This window comes from Physeter macrocephalus, chromosome 20, assembly GCF_002837175.3.
Source record: "Physeter macrocephalus isolate SW-GA chromosome 20, ASM283717v5, whole genome shotgun sequence".
NCBI lineage: Eukaryota > Metazoa > Chordata > Mammalia > Artiodactyla > Physeteridae > Physeter > Physeter macrocephalus.
In genome coordinates this window covers 97926417-97953201 of record NC_041233.1, presented here as the reverse complement: position 1 = coordinate 97953201, position 26785 = coordinate 97926417, and the positions used below count along the sequence as shown (strand labels likewise).

The 26785-nt window shown below is 35.0% G+C and overlaps 1 protein-coding gene across 1 annotated transcript in view; it reads left to right on the top strand.

Annotated features, from left to right (window-relative positions):
- Positions 1-26785, top strand: part of TNKS (tankyrase) — a 189384-nt gene that overhangs the window by 4536 nt on the left and 158063 nt on the right. The window contains exon 2 of the mRNA XM_024131525.3: positions 20792-21016. Coding sequence (XP_023987293.1) covers positions 20792-21016 — 225 coding nt within the window. The remainder of the gene's footprint in view (positions 1-20791; positions 21017-26785) is intronic.

Here is a 26785-nt window from a genome sequence, read left to right as displayed (position 1 = left end):
TATGACTTGAATTAGGACATGTAATATGAGGTACTTCAGTATCAAAACCAGCAAAATATGTAGGGCAGTTTTATGCTTTCTTTTGATTTGAGTGGTTTCTACATCAACACACATTTAACTATGTAGAGGTTGCCTGACTCACTTCTTTTTCTCCTGATTTTTTTCAGCATGTCCATACTTGTCCCTCCCCCCACTTCACTGTACAAATGTAGTTTCTAGTTAAAAAAAAAACCACTATGTCCTCTAAACTGTTGCCCATCAGTGGGTAAAAAAATGAGTCAGAATGCTTTAGTCCTGGAATGGGAATCTTTCTATACTTTCCATTGTCTGGCAAGGTCCTTGATTATACTATTTTATTTTATTTTTAATATCTTTATTGGAGTATAATTGCTTTACAATGGTGTGTTAGTTTCTGCTTTATAACAAAGTGAATCAGCTGTACGTATGCATATATCCCCATATCCCCTCCCTCTTGCGTCTCCCTCCCACCCTCCCTATCCCACCCCTCTAGGCGGTCACAAAGCACTGAGCTGATCTCCCTGTGCTATGCAGCTGCTTCCCTCTAGCTATCAATTTTACATTTGGTAGTGTATATACGGCAATGCTACTCTTACTTCGTCCCAGCTTACCCTTCCCCCTCCCCATGTCCTCAAGTCCATTCTCTATGTCTGTGTCTTTATTACTGTCCTGCTCATAGGTTCATCAGAACCAATTTTTTCTTAGATTCCATATATATGTGTTACCATTTTGTTTTTCTCTTTCTGACTTACTTCACTCTGTATGACAGACTCTATGTTCATCCACCTAACTACAAATAACTCAATTTCATTTCTCTTTATGGCTGAGTAATACTCCATTGTATATATGTGCCACATCTTCTTTATCCATTCACCTGTCGATGGACACTTAGGTTGCTTCCATGTCCTGGCTATTGTAAATAGTGCTGAAATGAACACTGTGGTACCTGACTCTTTTAGAATTATGGTTTTCTCAGGGTATATGCCCAGTAGTGGGATTGACCAACAGTGCAAGAGGGTTCCCTTGTCTCCACACCCTCTCCAGCATTTATTGTTTGTAGACTTTTTGATGATAGCCATTCTGACCGGTGTGAGGTGATACCTCATTGTAGTATTGATTTGCATTTCTCTAATGATTAGTGATGTTGAGCATCCTTTCATGTTTTTGTTGGCAATCTGTATATCTTCTTTGGAGAAATATCTATTTAGGTCTTCCCCTTTTACCTTTCATTTCTCATAAGGCAGGAGTTAGGAAAGTTTTTCTATATATGGCCAGACAGTAAATATTTTAGGCTTCGTGCCCTCTGTGGTCTCTCTTTAAACTGTGTCAACTGGTCAGCTCTGCTTTTGTGCCATGAAAGTATCCATAGACAATACATAAATGAATGGGTATTGTTATATTCCAATAAAACTTTATTTATAAAAATATGTGGTTGCCATATTTGGCACAAGTGTTGTAGTTCGCTGATCCCTGTCATAAGACATTGTTTGTGGTATTTTTTTTTTCATTTTTGTTTTCCTTCTTGTTTAGTCTTTACTTCTGGAATAACTTTTTCTTTTATTTTGAATTATTTTCTGAGTTCTGTCATCTTATTTCTAATTCACATATGCTAGTTTTTCATATCTTACATCATTTTCACATTGTCTTTTAGCTAATATTGAAATAGTAGAGCATAATTTTGTCTTTTTGGGGCATTTTCTTCTAGTATATTGTCTATAAGGATGCTATTCTGCTCAAATTCTTCTTATAAGAACTTTACATGGGATTTGACCTCATTGTTTTTCTACCGCTCATTTTTACAGAAATTAATTGCTAAGTAATTTAAAGGATAAAACTAGAGGTCTGAGATGTTGAGGGTAACTCCCCTTGTCCTTCCTCCTCATGTTGGACATGCAGGTCTGACCTAGAATAGATGAAGTCTCACAGGAAGGTTTGCAGGATCATCTCTTACAGTAGTAGCATTTAAATTATGAAACATCATTTTATATCTTAGTTTATATAGCCTACATGCCACTTTCTAGAGAGTCCTTACCAGAGACATTATGCTAAAGGGCGTTTTATAGATAAGATGTCTTCCTCATAGTCTGATCGGCAGGCGGACTCTCAACCACTGCGCCACCAGGGAAGCCCTACACAGAAGTTTTAATAACAAGAAGTTTAGTCACCTGCCTTTTTTTTCCTCCCCTGGGGCATCCCTTTTGTTCCCAAGGAACTGAATAGGTCACAGGCTAGATGTGCCTTCCTTTCAAACCAGACGTGATTCTTTGTCAGTTAAAAGGCCAGAGAAATATATCTGGAGAATAGAAGACATATCTTTAAGGACCAAGTTGTGAGCGTAAATATGTTTTAAAAAAATGGTATCTTGGGGCTTCCCTGGTGGCGCAGTGGTTGAGAGTCCGCCTGCCGATGCAGGGGACGCGGGTTCGTGCCCCGGTCCGGGAGGATCCCACATGCCGCGGAGCGGCTGGGCCCGTGAGCCATGGCCGCTGAGCCTGCGCGTCCGGAGCCTGTGCTCCGCAACGGGAGAGGCTACAGCAGTGAGAGGCCCGCGTGCCGCAAAAAAAAAAAAAAAAAAAAAAAAAAAAGGTATCTTAAGCTTAGAGCCCAGGAGAAGAAAAGTGGTCAAGGAATGTAAATCATGCTAAGAAAATGTATTTTATTTTAGTATTAGGTTTTAGGAAGGAATTAACATCATCATGAGTCTTGCGATGAAATGCAGTTGAAAACACTAGAGTAGCTTATTCTTAAATGTATTTAATAGCCTGCTTTTGCTTCATGGACAAAGAAATGTTTCTGGTAGTTGATTGTAAAATATGTGTGAGATACAATTGAAGACACAAGAGCCTCTTAAATTCTTATTTTTCCTGTATGTCAGGGTACTTGAAGTTACTTTGGTCTATGTTTATTCTTCTGACAGGAACACTCAGAAACGTGGGATGTAGCTCTGATCTTGGGGGGCCTAATACCTGTATCATCAACGTGGATTCATAATAAGAACTGAGTAGTGTGGGTGTTTGGGGGATTTATACTAAAGCCTAGGTGCTCAAGATAACTTTGAGGTTCATTTTCTAAAAATCATTTGATTTTGAGTGATTGAGGAAAGTTATGAGTGTTTTGTTTTTGTGTGCCTACTGGGTTTTCCTTTTAAGGCTTCATCAGATATTCAGGATTGCTTTTCCCTGCAGTGAATTGCTGGGTTCTTTGTCAAGTGGAAACTTGTTTTGCCTGTTGGTTCAGGAATCTGTGTATAAAATTAAAATTAAAGTAGTGTGAGCGTAAACCTTTTTTTCTTTTTTTGAGACTTTTTTTGGAATGTATCAGCTCCCTATTCAGTTAAGATTTGTCATTTTTGTTTTAATTGTAGAAAAAGGGGAAATAAAGTGATGTAAATTTTCCTCTTTTTGCCTTTTCAGTAGAACACTAAACTAATGGTTGGTGGCAGATGTTTGTTGGTTTGTTTGTGTGGACTTGCAACTTTTTTCATTGCGGTAGATTAAAAAAAAATGAAGCAGACAATCTTTATTAACTACAAACTGAAAAAAAAAATTGTTTTAAATTTACTGATTGACCAGATCTTTGAAGCCAAGGTCCCTGTATCATCAGGTATGGTTTAAAAATAACCTAAACCTCCTGATGCCCAGCTGTAATGCTTTGGAAAAACTAGGATATATGTATGTATATTATGAGCCATAAAGATCAGATACCTTCATTCTGGTATATCCACCAAACATAGAAACCATTTTGATGTTCTCATCCATCTTGTGAATAAATAAGATATGTAGTTCTCCGTTTCCAAAACTCAGGTTTTTCTCATGTTGACACGGAAAATGGGTTTTTTAGAAAGAAATGACATGGGATTACAGTTGATAGCTACATTTTAGCTATTTTTTTCTAATATCTTGAGAAGAGATGCCAAGCTATGCTTTTGTCTTTGCAGGAAAACGTTCTCTTTTGGAAAGAAAGAAACAAAAAAACCTTTTGAACTAATTAAAAAACTTTTAGCAAGCTATCAGAAACTTGGTTGCCCTTCCCCCCCAAAAAAATATCCACAAAATTTAACATTAGGAAAGTGTAGCTGTTACCTTGTTGGAATTTTATGAAAGCAGATAAATTTGAGGTAAATAATAGGAGAAGTTCCATGTTTAATTTAGTGAAATGTTCATGGTATGTGCTCTATAAATATTTGAGCAGATGAACTTTGTAAGTTAACACTTCTGATTTCTGATATTCTGTCTTTCTTAAATGTGTAAATGGTAATTCTTATACATTAGTCTAGTTCTTTGTCATCAAAGTGCTTTCATTGCTCTGTTGGCATATAAATGAATAAATTTAGTATTGATATTGTTGCTAAATAATAGTAAAAACTAATAAAAATAACAACAAAAAAGCTTTCAAGTGAATTTTGCACTTTCCCTGTGTTATTTAATCCTTACAGCAATCACACGAGATAGGTTTTAACTCTGTTTTACAGATGAAGAAACTGAGACTCAGGGTGTCTTGTCTAAGGTCATATAGCTGTGAAGTGATGGAGCCAGATTTAAACCCCTATCTGACTGTCCTAAAATTGTCTGGGTAATCCTACTCAAATAGAAAGTTGGTAGCAGTAAGAAATAAACTCTTTTGAGTCATTTTATTATTTGACAGTTTGTTATATTGCCTTCTCAAATTTGTTTTCTGAAAATAAAAGTAATTGTACACATTTTGGAAGGTACAGTAGAAAGTAGTTCATCATCTCATTACCCCAGTGCAGCTAATAATAGTCTTTTTGGCATCTTTTCCCCTAGCTTTTTTCCTAGGCATTTAAAATAAAGCAAAACTGCATATAGATGCTCTCTTAAAACATGACTAGGATTTGATTGAGACCGTGCTTTTAGTAAGTAGGCTGTTGGAACATTTGTGATTAATAGAATATTGGACTCTGATCTTTTGATCAGTTGCTAATTAAACATAAAAAGTGTGATTGGAAGTAATCTTTGAAGAACCTCATAGTTTAATAGAAGAAGGATATCTTAGCAATTCCTTTCTTTAAAAAACTACTTAAATTTGTTAAAAAATCTCAAAGATAAGCTGCTGTATGCTTTGATTCATGGAAGCAGTCAAGAAAAAAAACATTTTTTTTTTGTTTGTTTGTTTTTTTGTGGTATGCGGGCCTCCCTCTGCTGCGGCCTCTCCCGTTGCGGGGCACAGGCTCCGGACGCGCAGGCCCAGGGGCCATGGCTCACAGGCCCAGCCGCTCCGCGGCATGTGGGATCCTCCCAGACCGGGGCGCGAACCCGGTTCCCCTGCATCGGCAGGCGGACGCGCAACCACTGCGCCACCAGGGAAGCGCAAAAAAAACCATTATGAACAGTAAATAAAGCATATGGGAGTCACAACAATTTGAAAGTTTAATGCCCCTGAACTGATAGTTTAAAATGGCTAAGATGGTAAATTTTATGTTAAAGGTATTTACAATTAAAATTTTTAAAATGGGGATGGATGTCTATCATAGTGTGCATTATGGTCTCTCTATTGTTCTTAGAGAGAACTCATTTCTTAATATTACCAACATGAAGTATGGAAAGTAGCATATTTAGCAGCGCTACATTGAGGATACCCTTTCATCTCTTGTTAATTCACATTTTTGAGAGTCATTGTGGTCCTTCTTTGGCAGTATGAAACTAAGTATTCATGAGGAGTTTATGGAAATTCAAAAGAACTTCACGCAGCTTGTTTAATTAACAGTCATTGAGACAATTTCATAGTGTGTTTTCCCCCTTTGGTCTTTTTTCAGGAATCTGGCACGAATCCTAAGGTTTTATAGTGGTTCAATGACAACTCAATAAATATAAGTGCTATAAGGAGGAAGATGATGGAATGGCATCAGTTCCTGCCCTTGCAAAAATTTATAGTCAAAATGCAGTAGTTCTCAAACTTTTGATCTCAGGACTCTTTTACACTCATAAAAATAATTGAAAGAGTTTTTGTTTATATATATTATATTGATGGAGATTTATCATATGAAGAATTAAAACTGAGAAAATAAAAAAATAATAAATTCTATTCTTTGTTAGAGTAAATCACACTTTCAATGAAAAGTAACTATTTCCTAAAACAGATTAATGAGAAGAGAGGCATTACTTTACACTTTGCTAGTCATGTTAATGTCTGACTTAATAGAAGACAGGCAAATTCTCATCTGCTTCTGCATGCCATTTGTTGTGCTTTATTATGTAGATTGAAGTATATTTACAAAATCCTGCTTTAAACAGATATGTAGTTGGAAAGGAAGGAATATTTTAATAGCATTTTCAGATAATCTTAGATTTTTTTGTTTGATACTACACCCAGACTTGACAAGTAGTAGTTTCTTAAAGGTTAGTTGCAATGTGGAATCTGAAGCCATATCAATAAATTTTTCATACTCTGTTATGTATGAAATGAAAATCCATTGTTCTATCTTATATAAATGAATTTTATAGCTGTACACATTTAAGTATCGAGAAACTTTTAAGCTCATGGTGGCAGATGCAAGTTTTACAAAATTCTCATTTTATGCTTGAAAGCTCACATTTATCATTGGGAGCAAATACTGTTTGTTGTTTTCCTTGAGGTGACAGGCTCACTTTGTTCATTCTTGAGAAAATGTTTGCCAAATACACAGGTCAGACTGAGCTCAAACGGCCTCATAAGTGTTGTTCCTCAACACAGCCATACTTTGGTGTGTAGCAGAAGTGCTTAATGTGTATTTCTTATTTTGCCACAAGAATATTAAAAGAGATGTATACTCAAGGGTTGGAATTTAATAAAATTAATATTTACATTTTCATGAAGGACATTCTTAAGTGAAACTGGTGGCTTTTTTTTTTTCTTTAAACTGTGAGGGCCTGGTGGTGAAAAATGCAATGACTAATAGATGTCCATGTATGTCAACTCTACAGAATACAATGACTGTATAGTTTGGTGCCACTGTTTTGGTTCATGCCAAGATGCCAACAGTTTCACCTACCATTGCTTTTGCACTATCATGAGCACCATGAGTACATTTTCCAAATGTCCAACATGTGATGTTATCAGATCTTGCACTATAACTGTCTTGACCGTAAGAAAGCTAAAATCATCTTAATATTATTTTATAAATGGTTTTGACTTCTCAGACCCCCAGAAAGTGTCTCAGGGACCACCAGGGGTCCATGGACCACACTTTGAAAACTGCGGAGCTAATACAAATAGATACTAATTTTGTTAACATTCTTTTGAGAATCTGATAATAGGTATGGACATTTTCCCCAGAAAGATATACTTAAATAGCAAATTTTACATGTAATTTTCAGAGGATTATAAACTTCCAGAAGCACTAGAGCTATGGTTCTCAAACTTTGCGTCAGAGTCACCAGGAGGGCTTTGTTAAAACAGGTTGCTAGGCCACACTCCCAAGTTTCTCATTCAGTTGGTCTGGAGTAGTCTAGGAATTTGCATTTTTGTGTTCATTCTCTTTGGTACTTCATGAACTCTTATTAATCTGAAATTTTACATTTTCCTTTAATTATGAGATGTCCTGTCATTATTTCTACGTATATCTTTCCTCTCTTCCAATCCTCTGTCTTACCTGTTTCTTCTCATTCTCTGCTTCTGTTTATCCCTTTCAGATATATTTTGGGGAAGTTCTTCTACCAGTTTTTCCTCAGGAATTTCTCCTTTGTTTCTATTATTATTCAGTCAATTTATTGTATTCTTTATTTCTCCTGTTATATTTTTCATGATAATATTTCCAGTTGGTTTTACTTGGTAGATTTTTTTTTTTTTTTTTTTTTTTTTTTTTTTTTTTTTTTGTGGTACGCGGGCCTCCCTCTGTTGTGGCCTCTCCCGTTGCGGGGCACAGGCTCCGGGCGCGCAGGCTCAGCGGCCATGGCTCACGGGCCCAGCCGCTCCGCGGCATGTGGGATCTTCCCATACCGGGGCGCGAACCCGGTTCCCCTGCATCGGCAGGCGGACGCGCAACCACTGCGCCACCAGGGAAGCCCCTACTTGGTAGATTTTTGTTCTCATGTTTTCAGTGTTCTCCAGTTTTTCTCTAGCAACATTTAATTTGCCAATTTTAAATGTCTTTTTTTGGTCTGTTAATTCTGCTTTCATTTGCTCTTTCATGGTACTTGCACTCCTCAGACATCTTATTATTTTCTGCTGTGAGCTTATATTCCCTTGGAACTAACAGCTATTTGGGCCAATGTTGCACTTGTTTGGGAGGATGAGTTTTGATGGGGGTCTGGTTTAGGACTGGTGAAGAACCTGTGTTCTAGGTTTTGGTTCTCCACGTGGTCTCAGGCAAATAGGGACATGCCTCAGGGTCGAGAGGCTCTGGATGGTGGTTACCTCCTAGTTGTTCAGGATTTCACTGAGCAATTATACGAGGTGAGTACTATCACCGTCGTGTAATTGCCCAACTGGGAGTCCACCTGTACTTTGCTTCCCACCTCAGCCAAGTTCCAGTATTTTACCTTGATGTTACCCCTTCTCTTTTGGCTAGAGGTGTGCTGTAGATACTGCTTTCATATTCCACAGCACAGGGGACAATGTGATAATGTTCAGGAGTGAAAAGGACACAGATCACTTTCCTCTGGCCTATCTTCTGTCCAGGATAACTGATCTTCTGCAGTTAAGCTGATGTTTCTTCCCACAGTGGCACCCAACCATTTTTTTTTTTTCTTCCCAAGGAGGAATGATTTCTTACAGTGTTTTTTTGTTTTGTTTTTTTAAGCTGGAATCTGGGATTTGTCTCTTACCCTTTTGCTTCTGGTGATTTCCCGATGTTTTTGGAAAAAACACACATTTTTAACTGTGCTTGCTAATGAAATACTTCTTCTGAGCATAAATGTTTTCCTTTCTAAATCAGGTTCTGTAAAATGGAAAAACTAATTGGTCAGAGCCCACCTTTGGCAAATGAAAAATAAATGCAACTTCATTGCTTTATAGAAGTCATTTTGTAGTTTGTTTTCTAAACTGTTATTTTAGAAATAACAGGGAATGTACTCTCTTATAAGTCTTAACCATCACTTCTGATCTAATGAAGTGTAAAATAGTTCTTTATTTAAATGCTAATAGAGTTAGAAGAGGAAGCAATTATGTTAAGTAGAAAATGCATGTTTCTTTGTCATAGAACATTTCTTATAAAGTAAGCAGAAATCTGTTATTAGGTACCTACAGTTCTGTGTATATTGGACTGCATAAATTTAACCCAGTGTATAGAAAACTTTTGACATTTTAAAGAATGTCACAAGACTTTCAAGACTTTCCCCAACTCCCAGCTTAGAGCATAATACTCTGGCATATAATTTCCTTCATAAAAAGTAGTAAAACTGAAGACTTTAAAAGACTAGAAGATAGGCCTGTACAAAAAAGTTAATAGAATTGCCCATCATGTTGAGATGGGTCTGCTCTGCTAGGTACTCCTAATTTTGAGGCTGCCGCCTGCACATCAGCCAAGATACAGGTGTGATTCAGATTTTTTTCTTCCAATTTTATTGAGATATAATTGACATATAGCACTGTATAGTTTCAGATGTACAGCATAATGATCGATTTACGTACATCATGAAATGAGTACCACAATAAGTTTAGTGAATATCTGTCATCTCATCTCATATTTAGTGAATATCTGTCATCTCATATAGATAAAAAATAAAAGAAACAAATATTTTTTCCTTGGATGAGAATGCTTAGAATTTACTCTTTCATATATAACATAGAGCAGTGTTAATTCTTTTTGTCCTGTTGTACATTACATACCTAGTACTTATTTATCTTATAACTAGAACCTGTACCTTTTGACGATTTTCATCCAGCTCCCCCTCCTGTCACGCCCCCACCATCTCTGATAACCACAAATCTGATCTCTTTTATTATGAGTTTGTTTACTTTTTAAAATATTTATTTAATTTATTTATTTATTTATTTATTTATTTGTGGCTGTGTTGGATCTTCGTGCTGCGCGTGGGCTTTCTCTAGTTGCCGCGAGAGGGGGCTGCTCTTCACTGCGGTGTGCGGGCTTCTCATTGCGGTGGCTTGTCTTGTTGCGGAGCACAGGCTCTAGGTGCGCGGGCTTCAGTAGTTGTGGAGCACGGGCTTATTAGTTGCTCAGCGGCATGTGGGATCTTCCCGGACCAGGGCTCAAACCCGCGTACCCTGCATTGGCAGGTGGATTCTTAACCTGTGCCACCAGGGAAGTCCTTGTTTACTTTTTAAATACAATTGACCCATGACATTATATTAGTTCCTGGTACATAACATAGTGATTCGATATTTCTATACATTACAAAATAATCAGTTATCATTTGTCACTATACAAAGATATTACATTGTTATTGACTGTATTCCCTATGCTGTATGTTTCATCCCTATGATTCATTTATTTTGTACCTGGAAATTTGTATCTCTTAATTTCCCTCATTCCCCAACTCCCTTCTCCTCTGGCAACCACCTGTTTGTTCTCTGTATCTGTGACTCTGTTTCTGTTTTGTTATATTTGTTCATTTGTTTTGTTTTTTACATTACATGTAAGTGAAATCATAACGATATTTGTCTTTCTCTGTCTGACTTATTTCACTTAGCATAATACTTTCTACATCCATCCATGTCACAAATGGCAAGATTTTCTTCTTTTCTTATGGCACAGTAATATTCCTCTGTGTGTGTGTGTGTGTGTGTGTGTGTGTGTGTGTGTGTGTAATACCTTCTTTATCCATTCATCTGTTGATGGACACTTAGATGGCTCACGGGCCCAGCCGCTCCGCGGCATGTGGGATCCTCCCAGACCGGGGCGCGAACCCGTTTCCCCTGCACCGGCAGGCGGACGCGCAACCACTGCGCCACCAGGGAAGCCCCGCATATATCTTTTTGATTTAGTGTTTTTGTTTTCTTCAGAAAAATACCCAGAAGTGGAATTGCTGGATCATATGGTAGTGTTTTTGAGGAACCTCCATACTGTTTTTCATATTGGCTACACCAGTTTACATTCCTACCAGCACTACACAACAGTTCCCTTTTCTCCACATCCTCACTAACACTTGTTATTTGTTGCCTTTTTGATAATAGCCATTCCAACAGGTGTGAGGTAATAGCTCATGGTGTTTTTGATTTGCATTTTCCTGATGAATAGGGATGTTGAACAACTTTTAATGTGTTTCTTGGCCATCTGTATGTCTTCTTTGGAAAAATGTCTGTTCAGGTCCTCTGCCCATTTTTAAAATTGGGTTGTTTGTTTTTTTAATGTTGAGTTGTATGAGTTTTTTGTATATTTTAGATATTAACCCCTTATCAGATACATCATTTGCAAATATCTTCTCCCATTCAGTAGAGGGCCTTTTCACTTTGTTGATAGTTCCCTTCATTGTGCAAAAATTTGTAGTCTGATGTAGTCTGCTTTGTTTACTTTTGCTTCTGTTTCTCTTCCCGAGGAGACATATCCCTGTTGCTAAGACTGATGTCAGAGAGCGTACTGCCTGTGTTTTCTTCTAGAAGCTTTATGGTTTCAGGTCTTACATTTAAGTGTTTAATCCATTTTGAATTTATTTTTGTATATAGTGTGATAAAGTAGTTCAGTTTGATTCTTTTGCATGTAGCTGTCCAGTTTTCCCAACATCATTTATTAATTTTTAATTCAGTACAATTATAAGTTACTGTGTTTAATGGACCTTTAGAGATGCTCACGGATATCTGGAATTACTGGTATTAAATTGGTGAATGATGACTTTGTTAGCTGGGAAAGAAAAGTTACTTTAGGAACCTTACAGCTATTGCATAAATGTGTCATGGCTGAAATTTGTTTCATTGAAAGTAATTTTATTGTCATTGTTAAGTTTTTTTTTTTTTAATGTTTTTATGGGGGTGGAGGTGGATTGGTATGCTTAAGAAAGTAACCAGGTTATTCTGATATTTTAGGTTCAAGTTTTTCCTAATGTTTTTTGAGAGAACAGTGAACACCTCTCATCTGTCACCAAGTACCTTTTTATCTTTCCCAACTTACTTTCTGTTATTTCTTCTGTCAGGAAAATAGATATTATATATATATATACATATATATATACACATATATATATACATATATATATATACACACATATATATATATATAAAGTTCATGAGTTATTTTTCTAGACAGTCCCAAACTTATTTTATTGTTACTTTGAGTGTCTTTTGAGTATAATTTTTTTGCACTTAAGGAAAAAAATTATAAATAAGTAAATATGAGAGATGTAGTATAAATTTTCTCATTGGTTTTATAAGTGTAAGTCGATGAATTTAGCAGTTCAAATGATATATAGTGCTTGTGGCTTTGCTGACAGTCCAATTAGGTCGAAAGAGTCTTTAAGCTATGACTTTGCTACTATAAATAAAAATATCACTTTTTAATACTCCAAACACTTTAGGTTTTTCTCCTTTTATTAAATTTTAGAATGCATTGTTTTTATTTACAAGATTTAATATTGCCCAAGGTTGTTCCTTTGAAGCTTTAAGTTTAGGCAGTTTAAAATGCTGAACACAACTGAAACAAATTACTGTCTCTATAAACTCAGACCTAGTGAATAGATACCAATGACCTTACATTTGATATTGAAACATTTTTGAGTGGTTTTAATTGAAACTCTAACATTAGAATGAGAAAATTGTTACGTATATTGGGTTTAGGTAATGTGTTATGAATTTAGGTTTTCCTCCAGTGCCAGCACAATGCTTTCCACATAGTATATTTTAAAATTTCTTTGAGTATGTGAAATAATGTAATTGTTTCTCCTACTGCTTAGGGGAAAGAATGTGCTGAAATTTACAAAAGAGGTTCCTATTACTTAGTTTGGTTGGGGAAGAACAGTTCATCAGTGTGAACTTTTTATTGCTACTTGCTTGCCCTGCTGAAATTCAGACTCTGGTACTTGTGACTCAGAGGTTCTGCTTGATCTGGTTTTACTGACCTTTCCTAATGCACCACTGCCCCTTCCATCCCCAAAGCAATGAAAACCTTAAAATACCCAATAATCCTTGACAGATATGCATAGGGTATTAATGGAGAAAAACACAAAATAGAAGAACATAAGAGACCTCAATTGAAGGAGAGGTATATCATACACATGGATTAGAAGACTCAGTATTTAAAATTTTCAACTTTCCAGAATTAATTCTAATCAGTAAGCTTTAAAAAAAAACAATTTCCAACAGGCTTCCTCATGGAACTTGAAGATATTTATATTGAACATCAAAAAACAGTAATAGCCAAGTAATAAGAGGAACAGAGTGGATTGACATTGCCCTACGCAATATCTAGGCTTATTTTGAAGTTAAACTATTGAACAAACAAACTGATGGAAGAGAAAAGATATGGAAAAAAATAAAATTAGATCTTTAACTCACACCATACTTACAAGATCTAAATGTGAGAAGCAAGATTATAAAAGTAATCTGAAAGAAAATGTAGGAAAGTATGTGAATAGGAAAGATACTTTAAAGATCACATAGGAAGCACAAACCATGCTACCTATGTATGTAGGGAAAGATTGTTTAAAACTTGTCTGAAATCAAACACAATGTAAACAACGTTTAAAGACAAGCCATAAACAGAGAATATATTTATAATGCATATAACCAACACAAGATTGGTGTTCAGAATATATAAAGAACTCCTACAAAACAATTTTAAAAAGACAAATGAAAAATTGGGCCAAGATATCTGTCTGATAGCTGACAGATGAAACTTGAATTGTCAGTAAATACATGAACAGATGTTTGTATCAATTTGCATGGATTCAGCTATAGATATTCCAGAACTCAACTAACAGAAACTTAAAGCCTAAGGACATTTATTTCCTGCTTGACAAGTCTAGAGGTAGGAAGTTCAAGAGTTGGTCCAGTACCTTATGAGCGTAGGAAGGATCTATGCCATTATTTTCATAATTCCCTTGACCTTCTCATCATGGTTTCAGTGGCTCCAGATGTCACCACCTTTTATGAGAAATTTTCTAAAAATAGAGAGGAAAGGAGAAAAGAGAAAGGGACCCTCTTCCTTCATACACCTTCTCTTAATGGGGAGAAAAATCTTTTCAGAAGTTTCTAGATTTTCCCTTCTGTCTCATTGCCAGTCACTGACAGAGAGGAATGAAATCACCCTTCTGGCTTAGAGTAATCAGGAGTCACTCCCTGCACTGGGGAAAGGACTGCCTTCTCTTAGCATATATTGTCTGTCCAATTCCTGAGCAAAATTGAGTTTCTGTTTGCCAGCAAGAAAAGGGGATAATTAGAAAAAGCATTTGACAAAATTCAAATCCATTTATGATAAACAGTCAACAAAGTGGGTATAGAGGGAACATAACTCAACATAATAGAGGCCATATATGACAAGCCCACAGCTAACGTCATACTCAATGGTGAAAAGATGAAAGCTTTTCCTTTAAGATAAGGAACAATACAAGGATGTCCACTCTTGCCACTTTTATTCAACATAACATTAGAAGTCCTAGCCAGAGCAGTTAGACAAGAAAAGGAACTAGAAGTCATCCAAATTAAAAAGGAAGAAGTAAAATTGTCACAATTTGCAGATGGCATATTATAATAGAGAAAATCCAAAAGGTTCCATCAAAAAGCTTTAGAATAAGAAAATTCAATAAAGTTGCAGGGTATAAAATCAATACATAAAAATCTGTAGCCTTTCTTTGCACTAATAATGAACTATCAGAAAGAGAAATTAGGAAAACAATCTGATTTACAATTGTATCAAAAAGAATAAAATACCTAGGAATAAATTTAACCAGGGAGGTGAAAGACCTGTATATCGAAAACTGTAAGACATTAATGAAAGAAACTGAAGAAGACAAATAAATGGAAAGGTATTCTGTGCTCATGGATTGAAAGAATTAAAGTTGTTAGAATGTCTGTACTGTTCAAAGCAATATATAGATTCCATGCAACCCCTATAAAAATTCCAACGGTATTTTTCACAGAAATAGAACAAACAATTCTCAAATTTGTATGGAATCACACAAAAGACTCCAAATAGCCAAAGCAGTCTTGAGAAAGAAGAACAAAGCTGAAGGCATCACACGCCCTGATTTCAAACTACATTACAAAGCTAAAGTAATTAAAACAGTATGGTATTGGCATAAAAACAGACACATAGATCAATGGACAGGATAGAGAGCCCAGAAATAAACCCATGCATATATGGTCAATTAATTTATGACAGAAGCCAATAATATACAATGAGGAGAGGACAGTCTCTTAAATAAATGGCATTGGGAAAATTGGACAGCTACATGGAAAAGAATGAAACTGGACCACTGTCTTACACCATACACAAAAATTAACTCAAAATGGATTAAAGACCTGAATGTAAGACCTGAAACCATAAAACTCCTAGAAGAAAACATAGGTGGTAATCTCCTTGACATAAGTCTTGGTGATGATTTTTTGACTCTGACACCAAAAGCAAAAGCAAAAATAAACAAGTGGGACTACATCAAATTAAAAAGCCTCTTCATGGCAAGGGAAACCATCAACAAAATGAAAAGGCAAACTACTGAATGAAAGAAAATATTTGCAAATGATATTTCTGGTAAGAGGTTAATATCCAAAATATGTAAAGAACTCATGTTGAAAACAATGATGGAAGAATGTGTGTGCGTACGTGGGTGAATTGAAATTGAGTAGTCAGTCAAAGTCTCTCCTAGTTGTTATCTTTTGGCTGAGAATTGGATGACAGAAGGAGCTAGGCATGTGAAGATCTGGGCCCAAGGTCTTCAGGCAGAGCACAGAGCAAGTGCAAAGTCCTCTAGACTGAAATAAGTTTGTCATATCCAGGGAACAAAAAGTGGAAGACAGGGTTAGTAAAAAGCTCAATGAGATGGGAGAGGTGAGAGCGGCCAGCTCACATAGAGCCTTGTTAGGTCATAAGGAGATTTTAGTAATATTTTATGTGTGTTATTGGAATCCATTGCAGGATTTTAAGTAGGGAAGTGACTTAATCTGATATGTGCCTTGAAAAGATCACTCTGTCTACTCTGTTAAGGATGAATTGTCAGGCAGCAGCTGTGACAGTAGAGAGACAAACAGAAGGTTATGTGCTGAAGTCTAGACAAGAGATTGCAGAACTTGAAACCAAGCTGGTGGCACTGGGGAGTAGGCAGATTTGAGATGTGTGTTTAGAAGTACAGTTCACGCATATCAGGACTGAGGGAAAGAATTCTTCAACAGTAAAATGAAGGTAATGGTATCTCTCACAGGGTGTTATCACAGGAGCTAATGCTTGTCAAGCATTTGGCATACTTCTTGACACACATAAGAGTTTACTACATGTTAGCTACTTACCATTATTATTGTTATTTTCATTGTTGTCAAGAATAGGGCATGTACTTTAAGCAAAAAGAATTTTTCTGTAAAAGCTAAATTATACCTGTTGTACAGCTCTCAGATTGCAAGTGTTATAGCACATACTGTTTTGTTGATAAAAATCAGAGTTTTACTCTGTCTTAATTTTTAACAACCTTTGGATCAGAGGGAGATGGTTCATTGGTTTTCCTTTTGTACTTCATAATACTGAGCCATAAATATATATATATATATGTAGCAACATTCCTTTTAAAAGCTGTGACTTAACTTTTTTAAACGTGTGCTAGCTTGATGAACTGGGACGCTGAAAATCTTGTCTGCAGTATGCCTGTAATGCTTTCACTTAGGGACTGTTTCTTTGAGTTAGTTACTGATACGTTACTTCAAATTCTATGTAGTTCTTTGAACTGACCCTAATTATTATTTTTACTTTGGTTCTTTAGACCCAAATAAACAAATCAATTATAGAGATAATTATGACTACAAACCTTGGTTATGAAACAAAGGCCTTATATAACCATCAGAGATAATGAATTCTCTTTATGTGTGAAAAATAATGCATATGCATTCAATATGGATAGAATGGTGAATGACCAATTATGATTTGTACTTTACAGGTAGAGTATATGTTTTGATAAACTTTTTATGTATGGTTTTCTAAATTACAGTATTTTAAATAGGGGACTTATTTGTTTCATAGATAATAAAACCTCTGATTTAATAATGTATTTTAATATAAAATCAAATTAGAAGAGTTGACTTCATAATTGCCACATAAATTGTATCTTTACTGATTTTGACTGTTCACCTCCACCTTCTTTTATAAACGTATATGTGTACACCCACATATATTTTATACAAAATTATGTTTTTATATAATAATTAAGAAAGCAGATAATCAAAAAGAAAAAAATTCCATACTTCTACTACTTAGTGATTTAGTCTCTTTTTCTACCCATCTATGTATCAAATATATATTTTTTTCTTCTATATTTTGTTTTATATATTTTTAATCTAAAAGACTGATTGAGCTAAAAAAAAATCTATGTTGTTGAATTTTCTATAATATCCTGGTGTGTGTGTGTGTGTGTGTGTGTGTGTGTATGGTCTGTACTGTTTTTGGTGATTTATTTCATTGTAAAATATATGAATTTTAAAATGTTAAAATTTTGTTTATTTTAAGCTATTTAAAAATAAAATACCATTTTAGCCATTTTAAAGTATATGACTTAGTGACATTAAGTACATTCACAGTGTTCTAACATCCTTTTAATACAGGATGGTATTATATCAAAAACCATCACTTCGTCATTCACTTAACAGAGTCTTTATTGTTGGGCATCTAATTTCTGTGATTTTCTATAAATAATGTTATGATAAATATTCTTTTTTTTTTTAGTAAGCATTCAATTTATACTGTTTTAATACAATAATTTTAGACCCAGTATTACACATACAAGTAAATCTAAAAGGAGGGGAAAATACATGTTACATTTGTACACCAACATTAATGTGCCTGCAAGTTCCTATCATAACACAAAATTCTAGTGAAACTGTTAAAAGTGGCATATCCAGGTGTATGACTTCTATCTACAATTATCTCTGGGACCAAATGCATTCACATTCCTCCACATGACTCCACAAGACCACTTCATAAGGATTCACGGGCCCCAACATAGCACCAAATGAAGACTTTCCTTGCCACCAAAGATTCAGGAAATGAGCATAGAACTCCAAAAACTACTCTGAAGATGACTCTCTTTATGTTTATTCTCACCATTTTCCAATTTGTTTAGATGTAGCTAAATATGGTCTACAAGTACCTACAAAAGAAGTTGGCCATAAAATTACTTATAATAACACAGCAAAATTTAGTTCTCTGCAAAATAAGTTAATATAATACTATTTGTTCCCTCCCATAGATAACTTTGGATTTGTAATATTTAATTTCCTTCACTTCTATTTTAAAAGAAAGAAAAAACATACAATAGGGGTAGCCAAACTATTGCATGGAAATATTTATCCCTCACTTTCCCTCCACTTTACAAAGCAAATTGTATGATTCTAACACTTTTAAAACAAAATAGACTTTAGGAATAATTTGTTCTAAGCTACCTGTATAAGTTTCCTGTGGCTGCTGTATCAAATTACCACAAACTCTATGGCTTTAAAAGAAATTCTTTTCTGTCAACAGTTCTGGAGGCTGTCAATCCAAAATCAGTATCACTGTGCCAAAATCTAGGTGTTGGCAGGTCTGTGCTCCCTCCCAGGCTCTAGGAGAATCTGTTCCTTGACTATTCCTGGTGGATGCCAGCATTCCTTAGCTTGTGGCCACATCACTCTAATATGTTATGATAAATATTCTTGATGCAAAATATGCATATATGAATCTTTTTTTTAATGATAAAGTTTGAAAAGAGGTATTGTTGAGTCAGAGAGTATATTTGTTTAAGCCTATTCATGATAATGCTACATTTTTTTCTAAAATGTCATACCAGTTTTTATTCACATTATCAGTATGTGAGCGTGGTTCCATTTCACCACTTCCTTGCTGATACCAAGCATTTTTGTTTTGTTTTGTTTTATTTTATATTTTAGATTCTAAAAGTTTTAGTAAAAAGTAAACCCACTCTTTACTATTTTGCTTCAAAGTTATAACGTATATTTTTTAAAGTGCCAATTGATACATTAAGAAGTATCTTATTTTATCTTTATTTATTAGTGAAGAAAGGAGATTAGTTCTCAAACATTGTTAATGCATTGATTAGGGTGAGTTTGCACTCAGGCTTTACTCAGATCTATAAAGCATGAAAATCACTAAATCTTCATGGGTAAAGAAAGCACCTATGGCCCAGTGGGAGAGTAGGGCTGTGACAGTAGAGGCAGGAAGCTCATTGAAGTCAGAGAATTAAACAGAATGTAATATCTGTAAAGTTTGGCAGATATTAAAGAAACAGCAAGATGGTGATGGTTACATTAGCATGTACCCTATACTTTTGGTGTTCCAGTTACTAATATGAAATTGACTTCTTTTCACCCAAAATTTTCAACTTAATTGGAAGGATATTCTCTATGGAAACCTAATTCTGATAAATATCTGTGGAAACATATCTTTTACTTTGAAGACTTTTTCTTAGATCCTGCTTTCCTGGAATGAGTGGATTTCTAACGAGAGTGTGGAGGACATAACGTTGAAAGAAACCTTTTTTTTTTTTCCTTCTATTTTCCACATAGTTCTCATTTATTTAGTTTATATATGCATAAAATAGAGGAAGATATGACCCTTATTGCTTTTCAGTTTTATTTAAGATGTCATTTTCTAACAACATTGCATGGTAAGTAATAGCATGGAGGTAGTGATACCTAGCCAGTTAAGTTCTAGTTAAATTTAAAGTAGGAAAGAAAGGATCATAAATGAAAGTATTAAGCTGGTAAAGATAAAAATGCTAATATTTGCAGTTTCCTTTTTTTTTTCAACCCATTGCAATGTAGCTTGTAATTTCATCACAGTACTATAATGACTTTCAAATTGTCAAAATGACTGTTCTTTTCCATTCTCCATTGATCTCACTAAATGCTCATCATGCTGGACTTTGCATAGTGTTGTTGCCATTTGACTTTCATAATGGTGTGTTTTCTTGGTTTTCCGTACCTTTCTCAGTGCTTGCCTAGTCCTTACAGTGCTTTAGATTTTTTTCTAGCTCTTCTGACAACCCCCCACCATTTTTCTGTCTGAAAATTGTGATACTTTTCACCAGTGTTCTGGCTCTGTATTTCCAAATGCCTGCATTCTCACTTGTTTGTCATAAAATTTCCTCCAACTCAGTAAATCCAAGCTTGAATTGTTTCACCTAACTACCCATTCATTTGGTTTGGCTACGAGTCCCAAGATAGATATAATGGCATTATCTTTATTTCTTCCTTTTCAAATATCTTGTAACCAAACTATCACCGCATATTTCTGGTTTCCATATGTTCTTCTCCAGTTGCCCTAGTGTAATGTTGAGTGTTGTGATTTGTCTTAGATTTGGTTGTCATTGGTATTTAAATAACCTTTATTAAAACATAGAGATGGATTTTATACATATGATTTTGTCTTGTGAAGCATGAGGGGAAAGTGAATGCCTTGGACAGGAATCTTGCCTCATTCATTTTACATTTCTAGCACAGTTGCCCAGCACATAATAGATGTTGAAGAAATGTTTTTTGAAGAAACTGCACAAATTAAGGGAAGAGCTTTCTTAGTTCTACGTTCTGTGAGATGAGAGAATCCATTTGAATGGCAACTTTTTTTTTTTTTTAACCTTTTTGCTATAGAACACAGTACTTCTGTTGTTCGTATTTGTTGATATTGTTAAAGGAATTCTAATGGTTCTTTTTACAAAATTGACTTACTGTATAAAATATTTTCCCTCTTCTGTTTTAGGTTTTGGAAGGAAGGATGTGGTAGAACACTTACTGCAGATGGGTGCTAATGTCCATGCTCGTGATGATGGCGGTCTCATCCCGCTTCATAACGCCTGTTCTTTTGGCCATGCTGAGGTTGTGAGTCTGTTACTGTGCCAAGGAGCTGATCCAAATGCCAGGGATAACTGGAACTATACCCCTCTGCATGAAGCTGCTATTAAAGGAAAGATTGATGTATGCATTGGTAAGTATTATTTGTTGATATCTAAATTGTACGATCAATCTGACAGGTGTAACATTTTGAATAAAGGTTTACCCTTCTTCCTTGTTTTTTATTGCAGTGGAAATAGTGTTCCCAGAAAATAAATAAAGAAGACTTTATTACTTCTTATTCTTAGAAGCATTTCTTTTCCACCAAGGGGAAGTAGAGAGATGGAAATCTAAAGTTGGTTAAGAACAAGTTTCACAACATTAACTCTCCAAATGTGAGGCAAATGTCCACTGGTGTGGAACTAAATTTTGATGGATTACTGTTATCAAATTTAGTTAATTTACAGTCTTGTTAAAAGACTGCAAGTTTTCCATCCTAGCATCAATGAGAACCATTATAAAGTACAAGTTCTTACTGAACTGGATGACATATTTGGATGTTTTAGGTTGATTCAAGGAAAGTCATCTAGTACTAAGGCAAAACCTTTTTCTTTATGTTACTAAAATTGAACACCAGCTATTTTATTAGCACTGGAAAAGCTTTGAGTGGTTTTAATACAGTAATTCAAGGCTTAATATTTTCAACATGTGCCATAGTCTAGAGAAAAAGCAATTTCAAACAAAATTGAAATTTTCAATGATTTTAAGTATTGTGATTATATGAAATTGTATTCAATCAGCATGTCTTTCTCTTTTATATGTATCTAAGTATATATATTTTTAGATTTTGCTATATTTTATAAACTCTTTTCATTTTGAATCTAAAACAAGCTTCTAGAGAACAAACATAATTTCTCCTGAGTGTATCATCTCCTTCTTGAAACTTAAGGTGGTGGATGTTTGTTTAGCCTGTAGCAGGTTTATTTACATAATTGTTGTCTTCCTGAATGGCATCCATTTGTTTAGTCAGATATTTTTATGATAAAACTCAAATAGATATGTCATTTTTAAAGATACAGAGGCGGTGCCGTTATTAAGATTTTCTCCCTCTTCATAGCCATCTCTTCCAGCCTCAAATATATTTTTTAGTGTTCCTCAAATTATTGCATTGCCTGACAAAACTTCTTTATCCCATTCTCTGTCATTATCCTTTGTCACTTCACCATCCATTGATGTGACCCTTTGGACACCCTATCCTTTTTGATCTTTGACATCTTCCATTTTCACTTGATCTACCCATTTCCTCCTATGTCTCTCACTAAAACAGCCGCATCCTAGACTAAGTCATTTCATAAAACTAACCCAAAAAGCTTGAACTTACCACATATTCTCTGACCACTAAACATCTTAAGTTACTTGTGATAAGTTACTAAGTGATAATAATTATTGAACTTGACATGTATTCTTACCTATCTTCTAGACCTTCAACTTCCCTACTTTCATCCTTTCTTGCTTCACTTTGTCATATCCATTGGATTTTTCTGTCATTAGTTATAGAATTTTATACAGTTTTCACCTTCTTAGAATATTATCCCTTTTAGGCTTCAGTGTTCTGTTTTCCTACCTGTACCTCTCTGAATTTTTCATTCTGTCGGTGCTTTTAATACCTTATTGAAATTAATATTCCTCTCCTCCTCCTAAATCCACCTCCCAAAAGTATATAATGAAAATGCTCCTTTTATCTACATTCATTTATTGGTTTTTTGCGTGTCAGTTATAAATTGAGGTTTAGTTTCAGACAACCCATTTCCTACCATAAAAATACTAAAATTCATTCCATAACTAAAAATATAAATATATACCTCTATAAACATTAGAATATAAAACCAAACTCTTAATATAAAGCTATATTATAAATATTCCTTTTGGGTCATTTTCCTGCATGGGCAGAATTGAATGAGGCCTTTCTAATTCTGAGTGCAGTGATATTTGTATCTAAACTATATACTTGGTTTTTCTAAATCTCCCACAGGCAAGCATAGGCATTCTTTATTGCCCAAAGAACTTTTAAGTACAAAATTAATTTTTTTGAATATTTTTATTGATGATTGTGATGCTGATATTATAGATTCTTCTCTTGAAGTGATCAAACCATTTTTTTTTTCCACTGAAAACTACTGATGTCTTACTTTATCCATTAAAAATTTCAAAGGAGCATGTCTTTGCTGATGTTGTGTGCTTTGGAGATGTAGATTTGTTTCATCCAGTTGTGGATTCAAAAGGCTTTACACGTCATAAGTCAGCACATCACACTATCTTCAGTTCCATTGATCATAGTAGAATTGGTCACCATTTTGTTGATGATGATCAATAAGATTGTGTGGGACTCATTATAAGGACATAAATGTGTTTGATATTTGGGTGGGAGTTGAAGTTAAGCTTTTAGCTCTTAACCTCTTATGAGTTGACATTGGCTAGGATGGTCTAGGAAACCATCAATTGTATACTATAGTCTAAGGTCTAAATAATACAGAATATTCACAGAATTATAAAATATTTATTAAATTAAATAGAAAGTACATTTCTCATCTATTTCTCATACAACTGAACCTATGAATCTTTGCATAATGGGTCGATAAAACTAAGAAAGCCTCCTGTATGTTGTCTTGGCTAGATTGTTGTGTTGCCCTTGCTAGATTGCTGTGTTTCCCAGTAAACCACAGATCTTAAAAAATCATATTGCTTTATTATATTTGACTCTTTACATAATAAGAGGCATTTATTATGTATTTTTAACTTTTATTTTGAAATATAGATTCACAGGAAGTTGCAAAAATAGTACAAGAAGATCCATGTATCCTTCACCCAGTTTTCCCCAGTGGTTACATCTTATGGAATCATAATACAGTATCAGAAATAGGAAACTAGTGTTGGTACAGTGTGTATAGTTCTATACCATTAATCACACGTTGAGATTCATTTAACTACTACTGCAGTCAAGATACAGAACATGTTATCAGACTCCCCCAAAGATCCCCCTCATTCTACTTATTTATAGCCTACTTTTATAATGACCTACTCCCCATCCCACATCCTTAACCCCTGGCAACCACTAATATGTTCTCATGTGTATAATTTTGCCATTTTGAGAATTTTATATAAGTGGAATCATACAGTATATAATTTTTTGAGATTGGCTTTTTTTTCACTTGACCTTCCAGATTTTTTTTTTAATTGCCGATTATTATGCCATGGTGTTGACGTACCATAGTTTAGCCATTCACCAATTGAAGAACATTTTGGTTGTTTCTACGTTTTGGCTATTACAAATAAAGCTCCTGTGAACATTTGTGTACAGGCTTTTATGTGGAGATGAGTTTTCTTTTCTCTAGATAAATGCTCTGGAGTGTGATTTCTGGGTAATACAGTAAGTATGTGTTTAGCTTTTTAAAGAAACTGTCATAGTATTTTCCAGTGTGTTACATGATTTTTCATTCCTAACAGCGATGTGTGAGAGATCTAGTTTCTCTGCATCCTTGCCAGGATTTGGTATTGTCACTGTCTTTTATTTTGGCTGTCCTAATAGCTCAACAACGTTTTAATTTACACTTCCCTGATGGCTAGTGATGTTTCACATGCTTATTGCCATCTGTATCTCCTCTTTGGTAAAATGCCGCTTCATGTCATTTGCCCTTTTTCTTGAAATGGAGTAGGATGTGTATTATCTGGGATGCTTTTAGTTGCAAATAACAGAATACCTCATCAGTAATCGCTTAAACAATAAAATCTTATTGACTCATATGATAGAAAGTCTGCACGAGGTTACAGGATTGACTCAGGAGTTTCAACAATCTCTAAAGAATAGGCAAACATGTTAGCTTTTCCCTCTTGGTTTCAAGGTGATAGCAGTAGCTCCAAGCATCATATTCTCACATCAACATCCAAAGCAGGAAAGGAGGAGGTAAAAAAAGGGCTTTTTCTACTTAAGATTTTTTTTTAAGAAGAAAAATCTTTTCCAGAAAACTTCCTCTTAAGAGCCCATTTTTCAGAAGTAGGTTACATGTTCACCCCCTGCAATAACCACTGGCAAACAGGAATGAGATTATCAGAGTTAGGACCAATCATGATTTATCCCCCCTACATCTGGGCACCTTGCTTCCCAAATAAAATTGGATTTTTTTAAGTAGTAAGAAGAGGAAATAAGTTTGAGTGGATGATTAATGATGTTTCCACAGAGGGATAAAACAAGTAAGATATAAGACTTACTTAGTAACATGTCTAGGAGTGGGATTGCTGGGTGGAATGATAAGTGTATGTTGAATTTTACAAGAAGCTGCATTTCCCTGATGGCTGAATGTGTTGAGCATATTTTTATGTACATATTGATCATTTATGTGTATTCCTTTGTGAGGTCTCTGTTCAGATCTTTTGACTTTTTTCCCTTATTATTCCCGAGTTTTGAGAATTCTTTTTTGTGTTATGGATATAGACCTGTGTTGGATTTATATATTGTGAATCCTTTCTCCCAGTCTTGCCTTTCCTTTTCTTAATGGTGTCTTTAGGCAAGCAAAAGTTTTCAATTTTGGTTGAAGTCCAATTTGTCAATTAAAATAGAAAAAGTATTTGGTGTCTGCCCAGCACTGGAACAATAAGGTGAGGTATCTAATAGACAATTATTCTTAGGTTAAGCACAGTTTATAGTGAAATAAGATTATAGTTTTAATTATCAGTACATTGCAGAAATTCAGGAAAGCAGGTTTTGGTTTAAGGGTCTCTGCTTGAAGTGCTTTATGATAACTTAGGATACGCTTTTAAAAATTAAAATGAAAGAATTAGCTACCCCATAATGAAAAATTGAATGTATTATGTGGCTCATTTTTAAGATTCAAAAGTCACGTGGACCTTGTTTAATTAGAAAATAGTTATCCAAAATGTGCATGGTTATTTCTGTGATAACATTGTTTGCCCCTACTATTTGGAAGTATATTTCTAGAATCTAGGGAAATAGGTTATTTTTAATAACTTGTTGCCTGAAATCTTTCTGTGAAGGAAGACATTAATTTGTAATACTTAAACTTTCTTTTTTTTTGGTTTGTGCTATCCCTTGGCTCTTCTGAGATCAAAAGACACACACAGATGTTCTTTGAGCTGTTTCTTCATGTCATTGGCTTTGGTCATAGTTTTTCATATTCCCACAATATTGAGACAGGAATTATAAGCAGTTTAAGTAGTTCAAAGACAGTCTTTATAGTTCTGGTGTAGTCTTAACCTCTAGTTCTCATTGGCATCTCAGAGTAGAGTAGCCGTCTGTCCACTCAATAGTATATTTCCTTTCCTTTTTTTTTCCCATCAAAATGTGAGTTGGGAGCCAAATATAAACTTTGGAGCACAAGTGTTAAGGACCAGAGTACCGTTTACCATATTTTACTTTTTCCTACCTTTGTTATTTAGGGATCACAGTTTCACATAGAGTCCTCTTCAGCCTGGGTCTGTGAGTGAGGGAACTCCCCTGCTGTCACTTTCCAACTTGTAGCAGAAGCAAGGAATGAACTTATTTTACTAATAAGCCTTTGAGATTATGGAGAACATTGTTACTGGCCATAACCTAGACTGCCCTGACTGACTACACTCTGATTATGAAATTGAATTCCTAAGTAAACAATAAAGAAATGGTTAAGAGGAATGACTTGTTTGGTTGCCATCACAGAGAAGAATATCTTAGAGCTGATCCCCAAGTGAATCAGGGTCATAAACACAGTTCAGAATGCTTTGCTACTTAATAATTAGCATATACAAGTGGTATGTGCATAGTGATGAATTAAACTAAAATTGTTGTAATCAAAATATATTTGCTCTTTTGGGGCTTCCCTGGTGGCGCAGTGGTTGCGCGTCCGCCTGCCGATGCAGGGGAACCGGGTTCGCG